We start from the raw sequence: 27,013 nt of genomic DNA on the forward strand, positions 1-27,013 counted from the left end.
AAACTGTTATCTTCTTACCGGCTGCTAAAATATACAGTATTTTGAAATGTTAGAGTGGAAAGAAAGCTGGACAGCCTTGCAGGATTTTTCTAGAAAGCTGGAAGACTGAGAATGCTTTTCATAATAGCCTCACTAAGTTCAGGGGCATTCAGTAGCCTTTGTAATGTAAAAGGTAGTAGCAAGCAGTTCTCATCTCCGGATGATTTTTATGTGAGATGTGTTTGCAGTGTCCTACAGTTCTTAATAGTATTCGCTGTTGCTTAGTGTAAGAGTGCTCAAGTTTTTGACTTAACTATTTTTAAATTTATCAAAATCTCTGACCATTCTGCGTTTGATTTTTCCATAGATTCATTCCCCTCTAAACCTGAGCAACTATTAAGCAAATATCTTGTTCCTTCTCTTGCAGGTGTGGACACTGTCAGCGTCTCCAGCCAACTTGGAACGATTTGGGAGATAAATACAACAACATGGAAAACCCACAGGTCTATGTTGTTAAAGTGGATTGTACTACAGATACTCCACTGTGCTCTGAATTTGGCGTCCGAGGATACCCTACGTAAGTATAAACGGATGTCTGATCCTGTTCTTTCTTTTTTAGTTTCTTTCTTTTTTAGTTTTCCATGATCCTCTGCCAATTTGTTGAAACTAACTTCTAAGCTATATTTTTTCGGTGGGTTTCTTTGTAGCCTTTTGGATCTCAATACGTTCATTTTAAGCCTTTTTATCATGTTGCCAAGTATCATGTGATACATACTACTCTTACTATTTTTTTTTTTTAAAGAAACTGGTTTATGCTTGGAAGATGTCTGTGCTTAAATGAAGTCCAGAATTGTCCTTTTCTCTGAGAGTATCTCTTTCTCAAGCAACAGTACATTATGCAGCCATGATATGCGTGATAGAGCTGGTCTCTGGTAACAATGCTTTTAGAAATAACTTGTCACAAGTTTGTCAGTACACTACACCATTCATAATTAATTTATAGGTGATCTCTTAAGTTTTTGAATTAACTTGGTCCTCATAAAATGATAAGTTAATAATATCACTTTGCACAGCAGTGCTGATGTACAGAACTTCAGATTTATTTGGAGTTTAAGGTTGTTAAATTTAGTATGCCTTATTACTTCAGCTTTGACAGATACTTTTTAGATCATGTTCTGCCTATGAGGTCAGCCTGGATAGTACTTTTGGGTTAGATACACGTGCTCCCTTTTTAGATGCCAAAAAGGAGCAAGGGGATTTTTTTCACTTGTGTCGTCTTTCAAGCTTCTGGCAAAAATGGATGGGATCATTTCAACTGCTTTACTGATTACTCATAAGTGGAGAATGTAATCATCTGTACCCCTTCCACAGCCTGTATTTTTCAGTTTCCTTCCCTTTGCTCGTTTTGTCTAGCATTACTGCGGACCCAAGCAACAGCCTGAACTTGACATATGTTCCTGGCTGCACCCGCTTTGACGCAGATGACTGTGACTGAGTAGAAGTTGAGAGTTATAAATAGTAAAGTCCTTGTTGAAATAGCAATTGTCCTTAAGGGCAGTTTGTGGCTTAGTTCCACTAGAAATACCAAGAGACAATGAATATCACAACTTGTTTTAATATCCCCAAAAGTGAGCATTGATTGTCTTTGCGTATTTGAGCATATTGTGGTGCTGTTCCTTGTAAAATAGAAAGAGTGGCAGAGATTTTGAATAAGGAAAACATGAATGGATGCGTAATTGCTTCCCCTGCCTCCCCTTTAAGTCGTTGGAATATCTAGGAATAGTTAGTGCTCACTTTCATCTACTTGAAAAGTATAAATTATAAGGCAGTCATCTCCTAGTTATAGAAATGTAGAGATAAAGAGGAATTGATAATATCAATTCTCTTCCTGTCTGAGTCAGTTTTTAACTAGCCTGTTTTTAAAAACCTCCAGCAAGGGAAATTTCGCCGCTTCCTCAGGCACAGAGGGATTGTTGCAAGTCCAGGATGTGCTGGTCCCTACTCTACTTTTCTAAACACCCGTCAAAGGAAAGGCTGCATCCCCTTTCCATCCCCCTGAGAGTAAAACTGGCTGAGCAGGTCTCTGCGCTCCTTAGTACCGGTTGTCTCAGGATTATTTGGTGCTGCAAATACTCTCTCAACAGAGCTAGAGAAAACTTACCCTCATTTGAAGAAAATAAAGGTGCAGATGGCTCTTTAAACTGATACCTTTTTTTTTTTCTTGTTACTGTTCAAAAGTTTTGCCATGAGGTGCATTTTTGGTGTTCTTTTTCTTTGTTGTTACTTTTTTCTTATTACAAAGTTGCTGGGTTTTTTTCACTCAGAAAAATGTTGACTTTCTATTATCACAAGAAACATTCTAGAATACCTTAAATAGAAAAGACAGTGGGAGCTCTTATCTCTTTTGAATGTATTTGCATTATGTGTTTTTCAACACTTTCATATGCTCTTTTTTTCCCCACTGTGGAGCAAGAAGAGAGAGAAAAATATTTAAAGAAAAAGAAAAGGAAGTACAAAATGACAGCTTGGCAAGGGGAATTGAGGGCTAGGTGACAGTAGTAACTGAAACTACGATTTGCTTTAAAAAGATAAGACTAGGTCAGAAGTCGATATTGCCCCTTTACCAAATATATTTCCAATTTTAATTTAAATATTTAATAGTAGAAACTTTAGGTAGTTTATGGAAAAGTTTTGATAGCAATTATTAGATGTTATAATCAATGAAGTCTGGAATCCTTACAAGCAGTCAGTTATCTCCTTGTCCTGTTGACTTGTTTTAGCATGTTTTTAATCAGTTTAATACCACGTGAAAAGCCCTACATTCCAAGAGCAGTCAGGGAATGAAATGTGAGAAAGAAATTCCTGGGAAAATAAGCATTGGATGTTTTTCCTTTGGTGGTGGAGGGAGGCGAGCAAAACCAAATTGATGCTTTTTGACAAACTGTAGGATTCATAGGCATAATGAATGACTTACCTTAGAACTGAACGCTGTGATATTTTATTTGCTCTTGCTTATTGATCAAAGTAATATTAGGCTATGTTAATTTTTAACATGGGATTTCTTTTTGCTATTTTAAAAATCTCCTTTAAAAGCTTACATGGGAATGAAGAAGTGTTTTAAGTTCCAGCCATGACCCTTTAAACCGAAGGAGATGCCTGATGCTAATAGTCAAGAATGCTGTTAATGCAGCTTCAGCTGCATTGCTGTGGATTGGCAAAGCATGTTAGCTTTCCAAAGATGCTTCCTGTGTGAAAATTTTTGCCTCACTCTTTTGTACTTTTTGATCCTTTAGCCTAAAGTTTCTTAAACCAGGACAAGAACCTCTGAAATACCAAGGCCCTAGGGACTTCCAGGCACTGGAAAACTGGATGTTGGAGAAATTAAATGAGGACCCATCTGTAAGTGAACAGGAAATATTCCCTCCTGCAGACTTGCTTATCTATCATTTCTATAGGTTAGGTTTCATTTTCCAGGAGGAGATCTGCTCCTGAGAATAAAGGTCAGGTGGCAGTAACAATATGGAACAGCTTCCACATAACTCAGAATGTTAATTAAAGCTGTCAGCCTGTGACCTGCCCTTTATTTCCTGTATTTATTACTACAGTACAAAAGCAGTTTTTAATGTTTAGCATTTTGACGTTTTAAGATCAATTCTTAGTGTCAATTCAGTTGACACCTGTAGGCCATAATGTTTCTAGAAAAAGAAAAGCAATTTAGCTATAATACATTATAAATTGCATTTGTGTTGAGTTTAATTACCTCTTAAAACATGGATGCCATCTTTAGCTCAGTTACTATCTGATAATGTTATAGCCCAAAGAAGGGATTTAAAATAATGTTAGGTAAGTTAAGCTAATACCATCACTATGAAAACCCTTGAGTTTAGGGGTAGCACTTACATATAGGAGTCAAGCCTTGCATAAAATTAAATTTGTGATTGCTGTTTCTAATCAAGATAAAGATTTAGTGATTGCTGAACCACAGTTTGAACATGTTATGTTTAAGCAAGCATGGTATTTTTAATAATTAAATGCTAAACTATTTTAAGAAATGTACTTTGAGGTTTTAAAAAAAATCTTTCCAGCTCTGACCTGAGTATCTAGAAAGTAGCTGCTTGCTTTTGCTTAAGTGCCAGTGGGGTTGCTGCAAGTTATAGCTATAAAGTGTTTGCTCTTTTCCCACTGTTGCTGCCTTCATGGAGCCATTAGGTCCCTCTTTCTTGCTTTAGGGGAGCAGAAAATAGCTTTTTCACTAGCTATTTTTAAATAGCCTGAAGACCACTGAAACTGCTGTGATGGCAGATGTGGCTGATGCGTGATGCTATGGAGGAACTGTTATGTAATCTAAGTGTATTAATATACATGGTGATGCGATGAATGCCATAACAGCTACTGTGCTCTGTGACTATAGTACAGCATGGTGGAAAACTGTTATTCCCGTGACTGATACCTCTTTTCTTTGTGGTAGTCTTTTTCACATTTGGCTTTCAAGTAATTGTTTGTTTGGAAACATTAGATATCTGAATCAAGCTAAATAAGGACATTGCTTTAGGAATTTAAAATTTCAGAGTACAGAAAGATGTGATAAAGGAATCAAGTATTGTGTATTTACTGTACAAGACAAATAAAAGTTCATTTTTCTCATTAATAGGATCCAGAATCTGATGTGGAACCACCAAAAGCTCCTGAACCTAAGCAGGGAATGTATGAGCTCTCAGCAGACAATTTTAAAATGCACATAGCAGAAGGTAACTTGTTTTTTTTCATAAGCAAGAGATACTTGCGTAGAGACATCAGTAGTGGGGAGTCTGCAACAGAAGTGTTAGTTTTCAAGGTACCTCCCTCCCAATTTCATTTTCCAGTAACTCCTAGTGAAAGAGGATGAAACTACAGACTGTGTAAAAAATGCAGTAGTTTAATTACCTATGGCACACCATATAAGAAGGTTTAAGAATGGCCCTCCACTCAGAAAGCAGTAAAACTAAAGCCCCTAATCAAGTAGAAAAAGCTAGTGGGGCTTGCTCAACCAAACTACCTTTTTCCTGGAGTTCCTTGCTCAGTCACAGCCTTACCACTCACTTTATGTTTTTGCAAGTCCTGTTTCCTCTTTCCCTAGGTGCTGGTTTGCTCTTACTCCCAGGCTCCTGTTCCTCCTGCTTCCTCCTTACAGCCCCCATCCCACTCCAGTCTGGCCCATTATTTGATATTGTTTTGCTTCCTTCCTCCAGAATTTAATGTGGGCAAAACAGTTCACCTGTTTGTCCATTTTTAAAAATAGTTTGTCTGGAGGCTTTAAAATTAATGCCAGGAGTGATACCTAACGTGGGAAATTTCACATCCTACATGGTGGGGTTTTTTTTTAGAGAATGAGCAAAATCTTACAAACAGACTTTGGGCTGCCTTAAGAACAGATGATCCTACCATCTCTATCAGTTTTCCTAAAAACAAAGGCTGGAATAAAAAATGTCTGTGCCCATGTGATACCACCAGTGATGTAGATACTAGAGCTTCTCAAAGTAACCATTAACTGATCAGAAATGTTTCCAAGTGTAAAAGAGCATTTTGTGCAGCTAACAAAATTTCCTAGCCTGTGTGGCTTAATTCTTCATGGATTCTTCTCTAAGCCATCAGGTAGATGCCAAGCATTAAAAAACTTCAGTCTGAGAAAAGTTAATTTTGTGTATGAGTAAATGTTTTAATATTTTTATTGTAATGTTTTTATTGTGTATCCATTGGCATTCATAGAGGAGACATTCTCATGGTGGTATTCAATGGTTGAGCAGGTTTATGATCATCTGTAAATCTGTTGCCCTCTTTTGACTTCAGTTACAAGAAGTTCAGTGCTTAAATTCAGCAGGAGGTTTAGCAATTCCAGCTGGAGGGTTGACTTTTGTTCTTAAAAAGTCTTCCTCTACCTTTTTGGTCCTCTAGGGCAAAAAGAATTTTCATTATTTTCTATCAGGGAGGAGAATATATCAGAGTATGTGATACAGAATAGCTGATTTTGACTAGATATTCTTATTCCTTCATTAGAAATTTCAGTTTCCAGTTTACTTGACCAAAGCAAAGCACATCATATCAAGTTTGAAAGTCTTTCATGTGCAGACCAGGCAAGTTAGAGTACATCACTACTCCAGTTTATATTTCTTAGTTATTTTGTGATGTCTTTCCTCTGACCTCCTTTTATGAACAAGCCCTCAAACTAGAAATGAATTCTAGTAATATTAGCTCCAAAGAAGTCTTCAGAGGATTATGAATAATTCTGTTTAAAAGAGCTTTTCTCCAGTTGTTGGCATTTCCCTCAAATTAATTTGATTTTTTTTCCTTGTTTTAAGTTCATTTTTATTTTGTATTAACAGAGCCTTGCCTTGATGTGTGCAAAAGCATGCAGCATATTGAATTAATAGTAATTTAATTGAAGAAAATTACATATCTGATCCTCTGCAAATAAGATTATTGTTTTAAACTAAACATTAGTAGGGGATAGTACAGAGACTCTCCACTATAAAACTCAGCAAAAATCTAAAGGCAGCTATTTCTGTATAGTTGACATGAAAATATAAAGAGCAAGGCAGAAGGAGAATGGAAAGCTGAACAAAATTATTTAGGTAGTTCATGGACTTAGTGCAGTGGTGTTTCCTAAGAAATTTTTAAGTTGAAGTCTTAATACTTACTTTCATTTATGCTGTTATAAATACACGTTCCTTGGTGGTTCTTTCTGTTCTGTAATAGGGCAAGTGATTGACATTGTAGAATTAGACATTGTAGCAAATGGATAGGTTAAAAATATCAGTTTTAATATCTGATTTGTTGGCTTGAGTTTGTGAAACTGGATTTTCAGGGAAGTTGGCAACACTGTGGGACTGCACACAGTATTGACAACCTAATTGCTGAAGTGTTCTGTCCTGGCCTTTGATTCACAGCATTTCCTATCTTTAACTCAGGAAATACTGTGATAAATTTGTGGTCTGAAATTAGTACCTACTCTAATTGCAGCCAAATTCATTCCAAATGAGTTAATTTTTATTTTTATTTTTTATTATTTGACTTAAAAGGTAATCACTTTATCAAATTCTTTGCCCCTTGGTGTGGTCATTGCAAGGCTTTGGCCCCGACCTGGGAACAGCTGGCTCAAGCCTTCGAGCATTCGGAAGCTGTCAAGATTGGCAAGGTAGGTGAAGTGCTCTTAGTCTGAAAATGTGTTTTGTGCGAATGAATGTTTCAGCCAAGTATCATGCTTTATGTGCTGTGATTTGCAAATAATTTTGTCACCTGTTAAATCCTTTTATAGTGATAATTTCTATGTTAATTTTGGAATGGTTATTTTTTTTCTCACACATCCAGAGTTGACAGTACATCCTCATTTTAAGAAAGGACTTGTTTAAAACAGAGCTACCTCCCCATGTTTCAGAGAGCTGGGAATGTCTAATACTTAAGATGCAGGGAATAATATTTTGAGATTTGTTTTTTATTATGCTTCCCCTTTGTCAGAACTTGATAGACTTCAGTATTTATTTTGAGGGGGAATGTGACTTCTAATTTGCTTTTTAGAGCATTGGATTCCTTAGCAAGCTTTAGACCTGCAGGGCTTCTTATGATGAATTATTTCTTGGCTGGTTGTCTTCACCTTAAAAACTGATATCTTGTCTTGCTTTACTGTTTCCTTTAGGGTTGATAAGCAGTTTCTGTGGTGTATTTACCATGGGAGCTTGTTACTTGTACGGGGAGTGACTCTTGTGCCGAGGTATGGAGCTGGTCTGGCACTTGCAGTTAGTGACTTTATTTGCTGACCCATACCTCAGTCCAGGTGGCTCATGATGTGAATCCTTCTGTATTTGCCAGTGGTGGAAAACTGGCCAGGCTCGACTTCCATGTCCTTAAGCGTTCAGAGTGGTTCCACTGATATGAAAGACTGCAAAGTTAGCAGTGTTGTCAGCCCTGCAGAGGGGACAAAATCCCAGCTATCTCTCCTGCCTCTGCCCTCATAGCACTTTCAGCTGTTACTAGAGGTGATGAGCTTGGCTTCTTTTTTTTTTAAAAAAAAATATTTTTAATGCTTTTAAAAATCTGCTAATTCAGGTACACTGCAGATGTACAGAGCAGGTCAACATAGTTGAACTTTAGAGAAGACATATATATATATATATTTATAAATAGCAAATTATGAGACCTGGTGGATATAAAATTAGATTCCTCTGAGAATAAAATATCAGAGGTTATTGCTCCTTTGATGCTGTCAGTACCAAATTTGCATCTGCTGATCTTTTTGAGAACCCTGCTTGCTGTCTGATAAAATCTTTGTTTACCTTAAGTATCTTCTTGAAGTTACCATTCTCTGATACTGAAATGATGGGGTTTCAACCCCAAGCCCCAAATTAAGGTTGACATATGGGTGATTCCCACAGCCCTTCACAAAGGGGGGGGGTGAGTTTGCCTTTAGGCTTCCCTCCAGGGTGCGGCCGGCCTTGCAGGGAGAGGCATGAGGTAGATGAGCCCCAGGTGTCCCACATTAAGTAAACAAGGGTCAGGTGTCCCACTTAGGGATAAAAGCTGGGTTGCAGGAAGGGGCAGCGTCTGTCTGTGAGGTGGATGCCCTGTGCAGTTTCCTGTTGGGGAAGGGCCTCCCTGGAACTGGGCTCCAGTCAGGTCTGGCCTTTCTAAATGTGGGCTGTGTAGAGATTCAGTGTGTGCCTTCCTTGGTCTTATGTGTTTGGCTTGTTGACTCAGTTGTCTCCCATCCCTTCTATGGGAGACTGCACTTCACCATTTATTCCACCCATTGTTGGTTGTGCGGTGGTGGTGTTGGGGTCAGTGGGATTGATGTTGATTATGTATAATCTGACTGACTTGTTTGTACCCCCAGCGCTCACCCATGTGCTGACCCTTTTGTATCAAATACAGTTTGGTTATTGGTTCATCTTTATGCTGGCTGTGTTCTTTATGCTAGGCCTAATAATTGGCAAAACAGATACCTAGAGAAAAATAAATTTATGAAGTGTGTTTTATTCATTCATCTGTCTTGTTTGTGTTTACTATAACTGATAGTAAGTCACTAAGATTTGTCCTGATGCCTAGTCAATTTTGTGTAACTGTTTACCTTGTGAAACTATTTGAGAAGTGTCTTGGCTAAGATTCTAAGTCTATAAGTAAACAGGAAACACAGCTGTTTCTGAGAAGGTTGAACCATAACCTTTGCGTAATCCGGGGCAATAGCTTTTAACAGCAATGATATCTACTGGCAAGATGCTGTTTAATCTTTAGAATTGATCTTCAGTGATCTTGGAGCAAAGTGTTTCTAATGTAAAATTCAAAATCCAAGTGCTGTGTCGAGCAAAGGCTCCAATGTTTTAAGTGATCTTTTTTTTTCTTCTTCAAAAAGGATTATAAACTGATAACTTTACAAATTGGTTTATGACATATTAGAATTGAAAGTTGCTATGTACTTGGAACTTCCTTTGGAGTAAGGAAGCTAGCTCTCGACATGTCTTCTGAAGTCTTTGAAGAGTACCCTTTTAAAAAAAAGGATAAGCCAGTCACTTGTGTCTTCACTTTAAAGCTCTCTCACGTTAGTGTTTTGTGTCTTACTATCCGTGCAGTGGTTTTATTCACTGAGAATACCATGTACTTTTTAATTGGAATATTTAATTATGTCTTTATTGTTCTTTGTAGCTGTTACTACTTTCTTCTATCTGTACTTCCTCTCCAATACCCCCTAAAAAAAAAAAAATCACTCGCACAGAACCTCCTAATTGTACAACTAAACCACTGTTTGGAAGGCAGACATAATCATTCTAAAGACAGCACTTAGTACTGAGTCTTGCCAAGCCATGTGTTGCTTGTTCCTGTATTTTTTCTGAGATTTTAAACATAAGGGAGGGTATGATGCTTGTATATTTATTCACTGAATGGTTTATATTTTTTTGGAAAATATAGGTTGACTGTACCCAGCATTACGAAATCTGCTCCGAAAACCAAGTTCGTGGCTATCCTACACTCTTCTGGTTTAGGAATGGTGAAAAGGTGAGTCTGCAAACTCAGCAAAAGAGCAAACCATTTGTTTCTGAATACTTGGACTATGCTTGCATCCTGGGAAAAAAAAGATCAAGTGGGCATATGCAAAAGTCTGCTTGAGAGAGCAGTGGGGTACTGCAAGAGCTATACTTCATCCACAGATGAAAGTAGAGTTTTTTGCTCTTCGTGCTCTGCAAAAAAACCTGGTATGATGTTCATAAATCTGTAAGCAGCATCTGCAATTATGGTAGTGTTTAATTTATCTTAATCCCTTACCTCCTTTGGAACACAAAACCATAGATGAAATAGAAATAATAAAAAAGTATGTAATTTTCACAGTGTGTATCAGAAGGTTCTCATCTGCAAGAGGTCTCAATTTGATGAGTGATAAGCAATGCAAATTTTCCTTCTTAGAAATCTGGATACTTCATATGACACTGTGAGAGTCCTGTGAGCCCAGCTGACATTTTTCCTTGTAGCAATTCAAGGAATTAAAATATTCTGAAGTTGTTGGGAAGTAAAATATTTATAAATACCATGTACATTCAGAGCAGCAAATAAACATATTATAAATAGTAGTGTTACTTATCGTGTGTTTCACACTTTCGAGATAAATTAAATGGATATTAAAAATAGGTCTGCAAGCAGAGAATCCAGGACTCCTTCCAGCTCTTACCCACTAAGTATTTGAGGGCTTTGGGATTTTGCTGCATTCATCTTGCATTCTTTTTGAATATCTACTGTATCAGAGATACAAGTTTTGCTACTTGGTCCAGTTTAGTAGCTGTTGCCTGTAGCAGTTTTCTGCCACTCTAAAGAGAAGGTGGCCATGAGAACATACCAGTTCAGGTGAGGTTTGGTATAAGCACCCCTATAAGATCAAACACTTCAGGGAATTTAAATGAAGCAGCACCTGGATTTTTGAATCCCAGCCTGATTCACACAGAAAATACCTTGTTACTGCTTGAGCAGCGGTGCCTAGCACGTGTCAGAAGCAGAACTGGAAGCTGAGGGAATGCTCAAATCAAATATGGCGGCATGTTCAAGGTTAGAGGTGTTTTCAGTTAATTAAACTTCTGTCTCTATATGGCATGAGTCTGAAGAACAGGGAGTGTTCTGCTGTTTCTCCAGAATGGTTTTCCACTTGCTTGATTTTTATTTTTCAGATAGCTACAGATGGCAAGATACCTTGCCAGAAACCATACTATCTTGATCTAGAAAAGTTAGCTGTGTTTTTTCTTGACAGATTTTTTTTTTTGACCCTTTATAATTATTGAAGTTTGAGTTGCTCAGAGTTATTTGAATCAAGAATGCGATGGATGAAAAAGTCAGATCACTGCTGTTGTGTTTGGTGAAGCTGAATCTCAGCTGTTAGCCTGAACAATGTATTTTTGTTGACGTCAAAATGGCTTTTCTCCATTGGCACTGTGGTATTCCTTGGTGGCATACTGGTACAGAATCGCATGTTTCTTTGTGGGCTGACACAATATATTTTCAAAAACCACAAAACAACCCCAACAACTTTCCAGTAATCTGACCCAGAAATTCCTGGAAATCCCTCTGGTTGTTATTAACTGTTCAGTAAGGGGGCGGGGCGGGAGGAGAACGACTGCTTCAGCCATCCAGCCTTGTCCATAATAACATCATTGCCTTTGTCACAACTGAAGTCTGGCATCATACCATCCCTCTTGGTTAGATGCAGCAGAAACCCTGGGAGAAATGAATGCGCACTGACCTTGCCCTGCTGAAATGGCTATAAACAAGCAGGTACAGGCTTCTTGCATCACCTTAGATTAATTCCTTTGTGACTTTAGACCCAGTGTGGGGAAAGCGGCTATATATTAGCATTATCAATGACAAAAGAAGCAAAATGTGTAGAAGGAGTTCCAAAGATGTAGGAAAGAGTCGAAGGTGTCTATTCTTTCTTCTAACGTATGGAAGATTATATGCTGTTTCTTGAAGAGTATTCTTCTTCTATGTGAGGAGATATGTCTTGTAGCCCACACCTCATGGGACAAAACTTAAGAATTCTATCCAAAATGTTTATGTCATGTCTGGAAGAGATGATCTCTCTTTTGAACAGAGAATTTTTGCAGAGAGTGGTGAGGGCAGTCACACAAGAGCCAGTTTAGAGATGGCCAACAGTGGATTTGAGAGTAGAAGCTGTTTAGGGAGCTCTGATTTCTTGTTCTCTCTAGAGTTGTGAAAGTACCAGAGATATGAGGAAGCATCTAAGGCAAACTGTGGCTTCTTGAAGATCTAGCTGTCTGAGGGCTTTATGTGCAGGTTCAAAAATGTGACTTAACTTTTGTGAGCATAGTGCTGTTGGAAATCCTGCCCCACAGCAGGCAGCTTGTCTCTTGCTCCCAGGTGAACTTGGGCGCCCAGAGAGCATTGCCTTACTGTTTGGGTTTTCTGAGGATGTGACGCAAGTGTGTGGGCCAGAGGAGTGACACTGTAGTCAAGCAACATTTTGTCTTTTAGTCCTGTCAAAGGACTGGACAGAGTAACACAGACCACCACCAAAGAGAGATGGGTATTTTACTGTTCCTTGCTTTAGGTTCAAAAAAATGAAACCTTGAAAAAGCTGACTAGGGTGCAAGATAAAGTTCAGATTGGAAAAGTTTCTAAAATTTGCTTTTACATTTCTAGAATACCTTTCATTTCAAGGAAATTTTAGATCGTCCATTCTGGTACAGAAGAATCTATGGCAAATGCTGAAGACGTAGGGTGAATGGAATGCCATGGAGAAGTTTAAAGACTAGATAGATAATCATATTTATTATTAATATACTTAACACTTGGCAATCTTATGTTTTTCTGGTATTTATTTGTTATTTATTTATTTGCATATAAGCACTTGCACAAACTATTTCATAATTGTAGGGTGACCAGTACAAAGGGAAGAGAGATTTCGATTCTTTAAAAGAATATGTGGATTCCCAACTGCAGAGCTCTGGAAAAGAGCCACCAGCAGATGAACCTGCCAAAGCCCCGCAGCCACCTGCAGAGCCTACTCATGTTGAGGTAAGTGCTCCTGCACTCTGCAGTGGTATTAAAAGAGTTCAAACTGTTTCAGCAGCCTCTCTGAGTCTTCCGTGGGTTTCTCTGATAGCTAGACAATTTCTAGATGTAAACTGTACCAAATACTTTCCAGGTTATTTTTTTTTTTTTTTTGTAATTGATGAGTGGAATCAGACCATAAATCCTAGTGATATTTTTACTAACCTGATGAATTGGAGAAGGAAAAAGAAAACCTGGCTCCTTCTTTATGGTTGCAATAAATTGTTTAGATAGAACGGCATGAATGTGGTCTTTTTTGATCTGTGGAACTGCTGGCACCTCAGTCTCTATGACAGCGTATTTCATTGCTATGGAGAGGAATGTTTCTTGCAAGATTCTCACTTGAACCCAGGAGGATAGCATACACTGCTAAGCCCATAAAAAAAGCCAGGGTCCTATACTTACAGACTATCTGCAAAAACAACAACCAAACAAACATTATGAAGAATGATCTACATATGGCAAGGTAACAAGAAAACACCTTGGGTTTGGAGGCTTATGCTAATCCTGCTTGTAGGAGCTACAGGGGTTATGAATGTTGGCAGCAATAACTTTATCACCTTTCATAGTTGTACTTCATGTCATTTAGTTTTCTGTCTCTTTTAATCACTTCAGCATTTCATCTGCCATTTTTCTTGTAGCTGAATATAAAATTGAGAAATTAAGGATGGTTTTCAAGAATACTTTTTCATGAAATGTGGAAAACACACTTCTGCCTAGAAAAGGGATGGTGATTTATGCTCCCTTGTGATATAGAATGAACTTAATTAAAAAGTATCAATATTATTAATATAAATATGGTTTATATGCAAATTCTCACAGGAGAGTATTACCTTTCCCGGTTGACTTTTCCAGCAGTATTACTCATCTTGCATAAAGTGGCTTACAAAAACGTTATAGACAACATAGATTTGCAGTTTTCATACCCCTCAATTTTATTTTTTTTTAAATTGACCTCATATTTGGAAGATCCTAACAAGCTGGTGTTAGCACAATGCAGAAAATAATTAGTTATCATTCTATTTTTATAGAAATAACACAAACCACATGTGATGCAAATTCCCACTTAAGCCTTGCATGCACCAGCACACATACAAACAGGAAAGGATTGTGCAGGGATATTTCTGCCAAATAATAGTAGACACAGTGTAGGACTCAACATGTCTTTGCAGCTTTACATTGCAGCTTTGGATGCTGCCATTTCTTGTTCATTCATCTTCAGACACCATGGTTCTGGTTTTGTTTTTATGAATTTTGAAACAAGGAGCTGGCCCATGTAGCCAGCAAATTCTGACTGTATTTACCTTCAGCAGTCCGCAGCTGGTACCACAGGCAGCAGAAGCAGTGAGTTCTGACTCCAAATTTGTGTCCCAGTGTTTAGTCCCTACATGGATTACCCCATGTCTTACATGGGCCATGTACCTGCCAGCCCTTTCTCAGAAGCTGTGCTTTTATGTCCATGAGACTTCTCTCCTGGTAGACATGGCTAAAATTACTCAAAAATGATCCAGATAGATTAAGGTAGAGTGACCAGCAGATGCTCAGATTATGTAATTGCTTAAGATGTCTTTTCTTAAGAAACCAAGCTACAGTTGAGGTCTCTGATACTACAATTTTTTTGTTCACATTGCTATTCTGATAGTTATCTACAGATCTTTAAAATTTGTTTTACTGTGTGGATCGTGGGGAGCATGTTATTTATGAGGTTTTAAGATCCCCGTATCTTAGATTGTAAATGATGTTTGAAACATCTGGTTTAGATATCCATGTAGGAAATCCAGAATAGAAGAATACATACTTACTGCTCATTTTTTACTCCATTTAATTATTTAATAAGAGAAAGTATAATTTCTAATTTCTAAATAATTCTTTAGAGATAATAACACTTCAACTTAATGAAATAATTTCATGAACTAGCAGTTATTTACAGAAATGTTTAAAAGTACTGGATAATTTGTCATTTCAAGTTTCTTTTTGACTTCTCTTCATAAAACTCTTACTGGGTTTAAAGTAGAATGGGTAATACTGTCAGTGGCACCCTTGTTCTTCTTTTGCTTTCATTTGAATTTGAAGCTTTTATAGGCATGAGATTTCTTGATTTTTAATCCCTCCCACCCTCAAAGGTCTTGCACAAAAAATAAAGTTTGTTATGGTTCTGTGCTCTCATATGAGACTGTCTGTAAGCAGTGTGCTATCCTCCCATCACTCCCATGCCATTGCTCCTGATGTTATCAGGAGTAAAAATTCTTCCTGGCATCTGTACAAGCATGGTGTGGTTATGTCCTCTTGACAGGCAAATAAGTGTTTTGGGTAACAGTTTTTTCTGTGTATACAATACAGGGATATAGCAGAGGGAGAACAGCTGTCAAGACATCTCTAATATGCTTTAAATACCTCATTAAACTCTCAGATGGCCATGACATGCTTTAAGCCTACTCTTCTCAGCGTTGTTCCTTGAAACATTTGTTTCACAGTCTGTTAAAATGAAGGTGATTTTTTTTTTTTTTTCCCAACAACTAAAAATTTGGATACAGGCAAATCCTCTGAAAATAGGGATGTTTTGTTTCTCCAATTATGGATGAGATTTAGCGTGAAGTGTGCACTTCTCTACATCTCTCTAGGGGAGGAAAGTAGCCAAGGGATAAAAGTGAGATGTTCTGCTGCTACTCTTGTTTATATTATAATATTATCTTTTCCAGCTTGAGTTTCCCTTTCAGGTAGCTAAAAGCTCATTTGCCTGATGTTATATATTCAAAAAGTTTTGATTCTTTTTTTTAACAGGCTGCAGTTCTATCTCTCTCTGAAAAAGACTTTGATGCAACCATTGCCAGGGGGATCACCTTTATTAAATTCTATGCTCCATGGTAAGAAGTTCGCACCTGTTGTCCTGTTGTTCAGGATTATTGCTGGTCTAAACTGTCAATGCACTAGTTCCTGTAGGTCTTTTGAGTTGTGTGTACTACTGTAGTCTGGATCTAAAATGTGAATTAACTGAAGAATGTGTGTGTTAGCAAGAGTTACAGCAAAAACAATCTGGTTTAGCTTTCTTGGGATGCCTCTCTACCTAGAGGCTGACACAGTAAAGCTTCTCTGTCAGCCTTTCCACAATGTTGGGGAACAAAGAGAGTGAAGCCTTTGCAGGCTTAGCGTGCTTCTGTCCCTTGATTGGGGTAAGGTGGGGGGAGCCTATCACCAGTGCTGAGAAAGGAGAGCGTGTTGGCCTTTGGGCCCTTTCCTGCCACAACCAGCCTCTCTTGGAAGCCTTATTTGGACACCTGGGAATTGTACTGACTGTAGAGCTATGGATAATTGGCTGTTACTCTTCAAGTTAACTGACAAAAAAATAATTTGCACAAGTGACAATTTTGAGATGTTCTTAAGAGCATATTCCATGTTATACATTCTTATAGTGACCCCAGGTAGAAATCTCCAGTGCAGGTGGTGTAGGTGTAGACACCCAATGGAGAGCACTGGATGAGGGGGAAAAGTAAAGTCCTATCTGGCATCTAATATTATTGGCATATCCAGCAGACCCTGGGACCCAAGCTGCAGTAAGACTTCAGTATTACAAACTTGTAGAACAAGTGTTTTCCCCCTTTTCTTACTATTCCCTTTCTGAGACAAAAAAAAGGTTTGTTTCTCTCTCTGGTTTATAGACTTCATCTTATTTGTGCCTGGACTGAATTTTATGAAACTTATATGCCATCTTTCTCATCCACTGCCCAGTCTCTTAGCCAATAAAAGGAAGTCTAGTGTAGGGGGAGAGATAAAATTAAGCTGTATTTCACTGTATGAAAGATTTCTGCTTTCATCACTAGCCATCCCATTAACGCAGTATATATAAAATATAAAAGGATCTTATTTTGGGGGTGTTAAAAGGTCACCATTACAAAGCAACACAGGCAAATGCAACCCATATTTAAATGTGCTCAGGAGTATCAAAATAATGCAGCTTAACTTTGACAGTAGATAGGAATGTGTTTCTTATTGTAGGCAAGAAGTATCAGGGAAAGTTTTGTTTTATGTAATCTCAATGATGCAGTCTTTGCCAGTGTTGTCACCCTTTTTACTGCAGTGTGGTTCGCTGCTTGAGAGCTACTTCTGTGCTCTCCTGTGTCTGAAAAGATGTGCTTCTGGATGTGGGCAAGTATCTGCCACCACTGTGTTAATAAATACCCTGCCCGTACACACGCATCCCCCTTCAGTCCCTTTCTTCACTCCCTTTATCCTCTTTGTTCACTGAGATTGCATCTGTGCCTGTGCTGCTGCTATGCCACCAGCAGAACTGGCTGGTAGATTCAGTTTACACCTGTGTGCAAATAAATCGGCTTCTAGTCTGATTTCTGAACCCAGGGCTTGTTGGCATACGTAGGAGCTCATTATCTGACAAACTTTTTCTGGAAAAGTTTGAGATAAAGAAATGCTGCCTTTTAATTAACTTTTCTTAATAATACTGCACTTCAACCATCTCCTTATCTTGCAAGATTCTAATGGGGTGCTGCTGGATCTCACAGATGGTATGATCAGTGTTGGATGGCAGGCTGAGCAATGGTGGTTCAGGATGCAGAGAGTCAAGTTTTTCAACCAGTGTGTGCTCCTTGGCTGCAATATTCAGAAAGCCACCGTTGAGGAAAATACTTCCTATATTTATGTAGTTTTATCTCTGAAAGTCAAGTTTATGTATACAGTTGTAGCGCTCTGCATATAAATGACCTTTTTCTCTTCCAAGTGGATTAACTTATGTGGGGCTCAGCAAACACTATTATGTTGCTTGCTAGGTCGGTCTTCAGTTAGTTTTGGATAAATATTGTTGTATAGTAAGCATAAAGTCATCCTGTTCTAGTAGGTTTTGTGCATGATCAGAAATGCTTTTGTACTGTCACTGTGTATTGACAAGGTGGTTTAAGTACACACTGGCTTGCATTAAGAAAACTTCTGCAGAGACATCTTTCATTATTTTTGTAAATGCTGTGATCCAGCCTCAAGGCAATTATAGGGCTGTTTTAATAACCCAATTAAGGTGCAGCTGGGTTAGAGTAGAATGAGCAATACAGCTCTAAAGTCTAAAGTGCTTTGGGAATTCTTCTTGAAGGCAGTAAGAAGTTCAAAATACAAACAAAATTAATACTTCACTGTAGTTCCTGCCATTTTACAGTTTCATTTTCTCTCTTGACACTGGTGTTTCATTGTGTGTACTCTGTGGACTGCATTCTCACATTTCTGTAGAGACATAAGGGAATAAAATAGAAACAGCCTTTTTGGTGTTACTGATAATATAACAGGAATGATTCTCTATTTAATGCGAAACAGAACAGGGCCTGATTTTTAATTTTTTTTTTTTCCATCTGCTATTTGACTATCAAGCAATTCCACTGCAGATCCACCTGAAAGTACAGTGGTAGTGGTTAAACTTCAGAGTACTTTCAGTGAAAAAGTGCCTTAAACTACTGGGGTGTTTCATAAAAAACAGAATCTGTGTTGACAAATGCCACTATTAAACCTGGGTTTCTAGCATTGGGCGATGCTACATTGGTCAGGGAGACCATTAAGAACTGGAAGAAATTTAATGTGGAAATAAAAATCTCATTTAAATAATTAAACTCAGGCTATGTATCTTCAGAATAACTGGCGTATGCTACCTGAAAACGTAATTTCTTCTACAGACATTCTGTGCTTACTTAAAACATGTTTGTTTCTAAGCGATCTTTTTTTTTTTTTTTTTTTTTTTTTTTCTCCATTTAAATATTCTCTGTGCTCATCTTTATTTGGCTTCATATTCCTCTGTAGGGTAAAATGTTAATGCACTGACATCCAGAATACTATTCCAGCTGAGACTAACAAAGGCCAGAAACTGCTTCAGTGCTGAACTAAGTAACTTACATAAAATCACTCATTTTCTTTAGCTCATTTACTGACATAATAGTGCAAGGAAGCTGGAGGGCCAAATCATTAGGGGATAGGAAAGGCCGCTACTTAAGCTTACAGCTTTTGCAGCAAGACAGTAGAGATAAACTGGAAGGTATATCTGCTAAATAAATCTCTCTCTTTTGTTTCTAGGTGTGGTCACTGTAAGAACTTGGCTCCAACTTGGGAGAACCTTGCCAAAGAGCAATTTCCAGGTTTGACTGATGTCAAAATAGCAGAAGTAGACTGCACTGTGGAACGTAACGTCTGCAACAGATTTTCTGTAAGTGTGGAAGAGCTGAAATGAAGGGGACGGTATTGTGTACCAAATGTTAGTGGCTCCAGCGTGCAGCCAAGCCGGCTGCTGCATTGCTGGTGCCTGGTGACTCTGCAGCTGCGTTCTCTGTTAGCCAAAAAAAAAAAAAAAGAGGTAGTTCAGAACAGCACCTGGTGACACTGTTTCTTTCATGGACTGTTTGTTCAGGCTTGGCTTTTCTCATTGTTGGATAAAGCTGAAGAAGTCCCCAATTTAAGGAGCCTCCCTCAGTGAAAGCACCAAAGCAGTCTTGTGGTAGCCAATGCTAAGTGCTGTTTGTGGGAGGAAAAAAGTCTTTTGGTGCTGGTAGGCAGGCAACCAGAGACAGAGCTGCCATTCCAAGAGTGTAGAGGAACATGTATTATCCCATTCACTTACAAATGTTCAGAAACTGCAGGTTGTCATTGGAAGTTCTGGTGTGGTATTTGGATTTGTAATTTGTTGGGTTTGTTTTTTTAATTAAAATGGCTTATTGTTTTAGAGGGGTTTGGTGGCTTTTCAGAGTCAGGTAAATACAAGCGAAGGATACCAGTGAGTTTGGACATTAGTAACGTTTATTTTTTTTGTGTGTGTGTCTTTTGAAGGTACGTGGTTATCCTACACTTCTGCTTTTTCGAGGTGGAAAGAAAGTCAGTGAACACAATGGAACAAGAGACCTTGAATCACTGCATAGCTTTGTCTTGCGTCAGGCAAGGGATGAATTGTAATAAAAGTCCAGATGCTCTGTCCCTGGCTGTCTTTGTACAGTAGCTGAGGGATTTCAATCATTGCTAATTTTCAGATAGTGTATGTGGGGGTGGGGGTGGGGATTGGGGCATTTTTTGTTTGTTTTTAGGAAATTGAATGTACTAAGCATTGGTATCTTCCCTCTGTGTGTGTGTGCGTGTGTGTTAAAGACATGCTACCCTGTGTGTGAAGGAAAACTAACAAGTAGTTACTGTGCAAATTGAGAATATTTTCAGCATTGGTAGTATTTCTGCGTTCCCGAAATGAAGTGTAAATGGTTTCCTTTGAGACTAAAAATACATTAAGAAAACCAACTTAAGGGTACCAGTAGAATATTTTTGTCTTCAGGTTAGATTTGGTTAAGAAATAATCCTTACAAACTGGCCACCATTACTAGAAAGGTAAAAGCTACAGCTGTGTTGAGTCACTTTTGCCTCTGCAACTGTACTTAAACCCTACTTGTCTTAATATAGCTGCTGGTTAAGAAATGGAAAGTCACAGGAGGCTGAAAACACACACACCTTTGGAAGATACCAGGCCACCATGAGCTGGTTGTTTCTTGTTAATCCTCTCAGCATGGGAGGTCTAGCCATAATGAAAGTGATGGTACCGTAACATGTGCCTGAACATTACTGATGCCATAGTGTACATGTGTCAAGTGGATTTTTGTAGGCTGCTTTTGTCCAGCTCCAGAGGAGTAACTATGCTCTACTTCTATAGAGCCAAAGTGAATGGGCGCTCTTAGAACTAACTGCTTCGTTAATACTGAATGATCAGTTAGTTAGACTTCAGAGCTGATGACATATGTTTCTGACCCTCACCTAAATTCATACTTTTTTCTGGGCTGCTCCTTATTCAAGTACTTAGAGAACAATAAGTAGTACAATGTTTAATTTTATTTTTTTTTTTTCCATTCAGCTGTTCTACAGTAGGGTAAAATAGTTCCCCACTCTTCTTGAGCCTTAACCTTTTTTCAAGCTGTAAGCGTTGCTAAGTTTGAATGCTAGGACCATGCACTCTGTGGTGCTTCGGATTATAATATGGGTCTGTTCTTTGGTGCGTAAGATGTTCCATGTTAGACATAATTGAAAGCCAAAGAATTTAGACTGCAGAGACTGTCACGATACAAAGACAAAGCAAACCAAGGACTGAATTCTGTCATCTCGTGTGCACAGAAACTCATGGAATGAGGATGACTACAGGCTAATTTGACTGATCTGTCAAGATGCTGATTTTTGTCCATCATATGGAACAGGTTGTGTGTTTTTGGTTTTTTTTTTAAAAAAAAAGGCAAACACAACAGAAATGAACTTTTAAATCAGTGAATTTCTCCTGGTACTTTGCTCCACTGTCTGTCCAGAACTTTTGATTCTGTTCAATCTGAAAATGTGTAAGAGTGAAAAAGCCACAGTGAAAGCTAAGTGTTTTACTGGCAGATGTATTAGATCAGTGTATATACTTCTGCCTTAAAGGAAGCCTTTATTATCACGTTTTTAACAACTTTCTAGTGAAGCACAATCTCATGAGTTTCTTGTATAAAATCAAAGTGGTACAATTGTTTACACTGAGATTTTTCTAAATAAAAACTTTTTTAAAAAGCAGTCTTTCTATAAATGATACAGCACAATGAATATACAGTGACAAGTGCAATAAATTATAGCTTGTATTTACAAGAAGCTTTTTAAATGCAAGAATTAGAGGTAAGTGCATTTAATACAAGTTTAATATTGATCAAAACAATCTGCTATTAGCTTCTGCTAGACAAACCACGGCTACACTGTGAATGTATCCTTTATAGCAGTTAGTTGCGTGAGTTGAAGGGGAAGGGTTGGCCAAAGACTTGCATATGTTGTTGATATTCTGTCTTCCTGTAAATAAATTGTCCTGGTAGAGAATGAATGGCCCCTAAACTTTTACGTCTGAATTACAGCTGTAGAAATGTCCTGACTTCCTTCCTGGACAAGTGGTAGTAGTTGAGGCAGCTCCACGTGGGAAGTGAAAGGAAGTTGCAGAAGAACAAGTGTATAAAGTTATATTGCTCAATCAAACAGTGAACTGGAAAGACCAGCCAGGGTCTGAGGTCACTCTAGTGTTTCTAAAACAGGGTGCAGCCAAGCCATCTTATGGTTGGAGGATCAGAGTTATGCTCCAAGCACAGTTTAAAAAACCTGAAACGTTTGCTTTGGCACGATTTAAGATGCTTACTGTTGTGACAGATTTCAGGGGGAGACTAGCAGTCTAGGTGTAGTAACTGGTCCTTCTAGACAAAAGGCAATTTCCTAACCTTAGGAATTTTGTACAAGGTGTATGCTCTAAGTCTGAAGTATTAATACCACTTTCTTTGCTCTAGCTTCCCTATCTCACCCCTCGTCTTCCCCCAAACCTCACTTGTTTTGGGTGTTGGGTGCCCATCTGGTAAAACTGCAGCACACATCCAAGCGACTGCTAAGGCCAAGCTGCTACATGAGAACGTCCCAGCCAAGTAAAGCGCATGTGGGCATGTTGCTGCTTTGCACACCCTGGCTCTGCAGCGGCTCTGCAGAGCCATGGCATAGCATCAGTCTGTAGGAAGTCCAGCGGTTCGGTTTGCTCCTGCCCCAGCGTGTAGTCCCCACACCCCTTCCTCCCACAAGGCACATACATGGTGTTCTAAAAGGTGGTTCATCAGTTATTTTTTTTCTCCGAGGTCAGGTAGTTCATGAAAGCATGGAAGGTAGTATGGAAGTTCATGGTTGAATCACAGAGTCCATGTGATGACTGTTTGTCAGTGACATCCACAAGCTCTTACTACCATATTCCTGTATTTCTTCAAGATTACATTAGAATTATCATCAAAATAAAGAACAGATATGGCATTTAGTTTGGTAGGTGCACAGCATGGTTTGGGAACGTAATCAGGATTCATAAGATGAACCTGTTGCCAAAAAGAAAACACAACTGAGACAATGGTAACGACCTCGTTTACAAATTCACCTATTGCTTTGGCATCCATCTTTCTGGAGACTTACCAGAGTCTGTACGATGGCATGATTGGTTGCGTTCATATGGGCGTTGAGTGGGAATGAGCACTCCCCATCACAGTAGTTGGCTGCATAGCCCTTTGGAGCGATTATCCAGTCCTTTTTAGGAAACAAAACAGAACGTGATTCAAATGAAAAAGTTGCCAACTTGCACGGACAACTGCATGCAATTAAGAGCAGCTGAAAATTTTCCACTAACTTGTTTCTTGAGGGCGAAAATGTGTTTTCACTGAAACTGTTAGGATTTGGGTTTGGTTTTTTTTCTCCCATGGACACACTGATTTTAATGTCTGAAGAATGGTGCACATCTATGCACAGCTTAACTGCCATGAACTAAAAGAGTTTTATTCCTAAAACTGTTGGTGAGTTGCCTTGTGGGGATTGTGGTTTGGATGCCTTTATGTTCCAATGTTTTCTGCAGGTTAGGCCCTCTGGCTGAACTACCTTTCCTAGGCTGTCACAGCCTCAGCTGGTGTCACCTTCCAGAGAAAATGATGTATGTGAGTGCACACAAGCACAGTTCAACCAGGGATCTCCAGACCAGGAACATACAATGCTGGTGTGGTGCCTCACAAACACTCTACCTTCTACACTGTTACACGGGGTCACTAAGCTGCTGAGGCCATTGCAGGAAGTTCTAGCAGCAGAATGTCTTTCCCACCTCTGCCAGACTCCTAAAGGAGGGGCAGGGCAGGCAGCCTGAGCTGCATGTGCAAGCAGGTGGTCCCAGTGACAATCTAAGTGCCATGCTGTTGTGGAAGAAGGCAACTCTTCACCAAAGGACTAATAAAAAGGATACAGCATCTCCGCCACTGACACAAAAGAGTCAAACGTAAATTAAAAGTATCACCAATTAGCAGGAGAGATTTTTGCCTCCCTTGGTGTTGAGCTCTGCAGGTTGCCCTGCAGAAGGACATACTGGTGCACTTTACGTGCTTGTAATTCTTAAGACAGTTTCACCTTCATGTGCCAACAATTACCTGGGTTAGCTTGAATTTTGCTACAGCAGGCCTGAGCAGCCAGAGACTTGCTGCAGTTTTGCTAACATGAGGATGCCTGGGCATAGCAAAACCACCCCTTCATTTTACTGTACTATCTATCTCACCCGTAATTTGCTCCTGGTAAACCAAGCTGCTTTTCATTATAACAGTCACTCTCTTGCTACAGAATCCAGTAGAGACTGTGTAATTAAATTTGTGGTTTAATGTGGTAAAAGAATAAGGGAAGTGCTCTGCTAAAAAAATGGATGCTAGAAAATTGGTGGATGTTCTGAAGGACATAGCAGTGCCCAGCAACTGCAGGGGGCTGCTGCCTTGCCTCCATCATCTCCCTACAAGTAGGATCTGGATTCCACCTCCTGCAAAGAGCCCTGCTGGTCTGTGGCCTTCCTTTGGCAGCATCTTACCTTGATCAAGCCTTCAACTAGAAAGGTGAAGGCAGTGCCTTCAAGACCATGAACTTCACAACTGGAACACGCTTCCTGCCTGGAAGCGGGGCAGGCGAGCTAAGGAGGAGGTGGAAAGTCTGTGCACAAGTAAAGAGAAAAGCCACTAACAAGTAATGGGGGACAGAGTCATCATGCAGCCACAGTTGTGGACTTGATACAGACTTGTATCCTTGATACAGGACTGAAGTTGACAAACTACAAAATATGCTGCTGTCTCATTAGCTGGGAGAGGACTTTCATCTGCAGTGTAATGCAGAAGCAGGGAGGGCAGCTCTGGCATCCTGAATTATAATCCGCTGAAAACATCAGCTGATAAAAATAGGACCTCCCTCACAAAAGTGCTGAATGAAAGAATTAAAAAAAATATATTTTAAAAAGAAGATGAGGGCATTCTTTGAAAAGTGATGTTTGATGACACCATGGCCTAGTGTCATCTAAATAACTTCTAATATATAACAGCTAATACTACTAATAAATAACAGCTAAACAATTCTCTGGCCTCGCAGTGTTGCAACTAAACCCAATCTTTGTCCACCTACTGCAGCCAGTGCTAATTGTGGGACAGGGGTGGAGGACTGCCACACAATGGCCAAGGTTAAAATTAGGCTGATCACTAGAAAAAACTCAGTTTGGTTAAAATCACTGCTTAACATCAGATTTTTTTTTCTTATCGTTAGAGGTACACAGATATGAGCCCTTGCCCGTACCATGACTCCCATGAGTGACAGAGAATGACTGTATACTTGAATCTCATAAAGTATCAAGCTTCCTCTGGATCTTATCAAATGTCACAACTGTCAATATTTATTTGCCCTTCCCTGTGACTGGTTTTAGTGAGGAGGCACAAGGGACATTTTAAAGCATAATGGCAGCCTCGAGTGGAATTACCATGACACTGTTTAGATAACATTTCATAACAAAATGTCTAGTTTACCCAGCGAGAAACATCACACACCTGCCATCCCAAGTCTTGGAAGCTAACATAAAGCTCATGCTTTCTGCACGCTGTTTTTAAGTCACTGCTGTTGTAATCTGTTAAAAGAAAAAGAACAAACCAGAAATTTAGAAAATAAAACAGGCAGAGCATCCTTGCAGGGCACAACTGGCCAGATATGTGCTCACTGCAGGCTCAGCAGTGAGAAACAGTGAGCTCCCTCAGCAGCCAACAGGATAAGAGTGTTGAGGAACATCCAAAGCAAGGCTGAAGCTTTTAGGATGCCTATGGGAATGGAGGCACCCAAGTAACAGTGACTTGGTCATAATTCCTTCAGCTGCCTTTAATAACTTGACAAGCACTGCTTGTAAAACACCTCCAGTAAAATGACTTCTTAAATCTACTCCTTCAGCCCGACACAGGCTGCATCCCTGCTGGGTGCTCAAACTCGCCCCACTTCCTCAGCTGTGGTTTCCGATGTGTGCCACCCCAGGTGGCAAACTCAGACACACTTACCGAGAGAATTAAAACCTCAGAAAGGTTAATCATCACCGTCTGCCCCTGTAGCAGTTAGCAGAAGTCCTTAAACAGCTATGATGTCCCATAGGCAGCAAAGACATGGCCCTGTCCCTCTCTCTGCCTTACCCCCAGCCTGCCCCAGACATCACGCATGGCTCCATGCGCCACATCTGGTCTTGGACCTTTACAAACCATGCTCTGAAAACAAGTTTCTCCTTCCCATAACCTGCTTATCTGCTGATGACACAGGATTTGACACACTCTCAACATTAGCTTGCTCCTTAGTGCCCACACTGCATGAAAGAGTGGGGGCGCAGAGCCCTGAGCAGAGAGCTTTCCCCTTTCCCCTTGCAATGTATGAGGATGTTTTGACCACTCAGGAGCTGCTCCCAATGACTCTACAAAATGCAACATTTGACAGCAAGTAGAATTTCCCACTTATATTTAGAAAGAGAGGCAGCTCCTCACGTGAACACCTAGAACCGCAGCAAGCAGAGGAGCTGAGCCATGACAGAGGGGCCTTTCACCCCCGGGTGGCTGCACAAATCCAGCCTTGATGGGTGGTGGCTAATTTCGTCATGCCTTGGGCAGCTGCTGGACCTCAGCGCAGCAGCCACAGAAACCACCTTTGCTGCGGGGTGACTTGGACACTGGCTCTGGCTGCCAAACCCGTGCTTCATGCCCAATGGGAAGCACAAGAGACGAGATGGTGGCAAATTTGGCCGAGCCGTGTGGGAGCCCAGGTCCCCATCCATGCAGTGACACATGTGCGCTTGCCCCAGAGCTGGACCCAGACTGACCGTGTTTTCCTCTGGTGCTGTACCCCCAGGGGCCCCCTCTCCTCGCACACGCCTCATTTGTGAGTAAAGCCGCTTCCGTCAGCAGGCAGATGCCACACGCTGATGCATCTGCCTCCTACCGCCCTGGGCCTTTCAGCTAAACAGCCCCCCGCCGGCGCCCCTAACACGGCTTGAAAGGGCACCCTCCCAGCGTCACTTTCCCCAAATGCAGCAGCTGGGATAGAAAAATATTTTTAGTGACTTTTTCCTTGGCTCTGAATAAGCCTTTCTTTTTCTTCCCCCCCCCCCCCAGTT

At 39.7% G+C, this 27,013-nt stretch overlaps 2 protein-coding genes across 2 annotated transcripts in view; one reads left to right on the top strand and one right to left on the bottom strand.

Moving 5' to 3' along the window:
- The first annotated feature begins 387 nt into the window (after positions 1–387).
- On the top strand, positions 388–21,288 carry TXNDC5 (thioredoxin domain containing 5). The gene is made up of 9 exons (XM_026842698.1): positions 388–556; positions 3,273–3,378; positions 4,631–4,727; positions 7,035–7,150; positions 9,913–9,999; positions 12,877–13,017; positions 15,835–15,917; positions 19,111–19,240; positions 19,858–21,288. Exons 1-9 carry the CDS (start codon positions 468–470, stop codon positions 19,978–19,980), a joined length of 972 nt encoding a protein of 323 aa, XP_026698499.1. The 5' UTR covers positions 388–467; the 3' UTR covers positions 19,981–21,288.
- BMP6 (bone morphogenetic protein 6) overlaps positions 20,825–27,013 on the bottom strand; it is a 26,881-nt gene continuing 20,692 nt past the window's right edge. The window contains exons 5-7 of the mRNA XM_026841375.1: positions 25,422–25,498; positions 23,008–23,118; positions 20,825–22,913 (exon numbers count right to left, since the gene is read on the bottom strand). Coding sequence (XP_026697176.1) covers positions 22,764–22,913; positions 23,008–23,118; positions 25,422–25,498 — 338 coding nt within the window. The 3' untranslated portion in view covers positions 20,825–22,763. The remainder of the gene's footprint in view (positions 22,914–23,007; positions 23,119–25,421; positions 25,499–27,013) is intronic.

This window comes from Athene cunicularia, assembly GCF_003259725.1.
Source record: "Athene cunicularia isolate RWA chromosome 2 unlocalized genomic scaffold, athCun1 chr2_part1, whole genome shotgun sequence".
Classification (NCBI taxonomy): domain Eukaryota; kingdom Metazoa; phylum Chordata; class Aves; order Strigiformes; family Strigidae; genus Athene; species Athene cunicularia.

What these genes read in the sequence shown, in the direction of transcription:
- TXNDC5 (XM_026842698.1), top strand. Translation starts at nt 468, where the DNA reads ATGGAAAACCCACAGGTCTATGTTGTTAAAGTGGATTGTACTACAGAT. An exon ending in GGCGTCCGAGGATACCCTAC is followed by an intron (nt 557 to 3,272) that starts GTAAGTATAAAC and finishes TTGATCCTTTAG; the next exon opens with CCTAAAGTTTCTTAAACCAG. An exon ending in CAGAGCCTACTCATGTTGAG is followed by an intron (nt 13,018 to 15,834) that starts GTAAGTGCTCCT and finishes TTTTTTTAACAG; the next exon opens with GCTGCAGTTCTATCTCTCTC.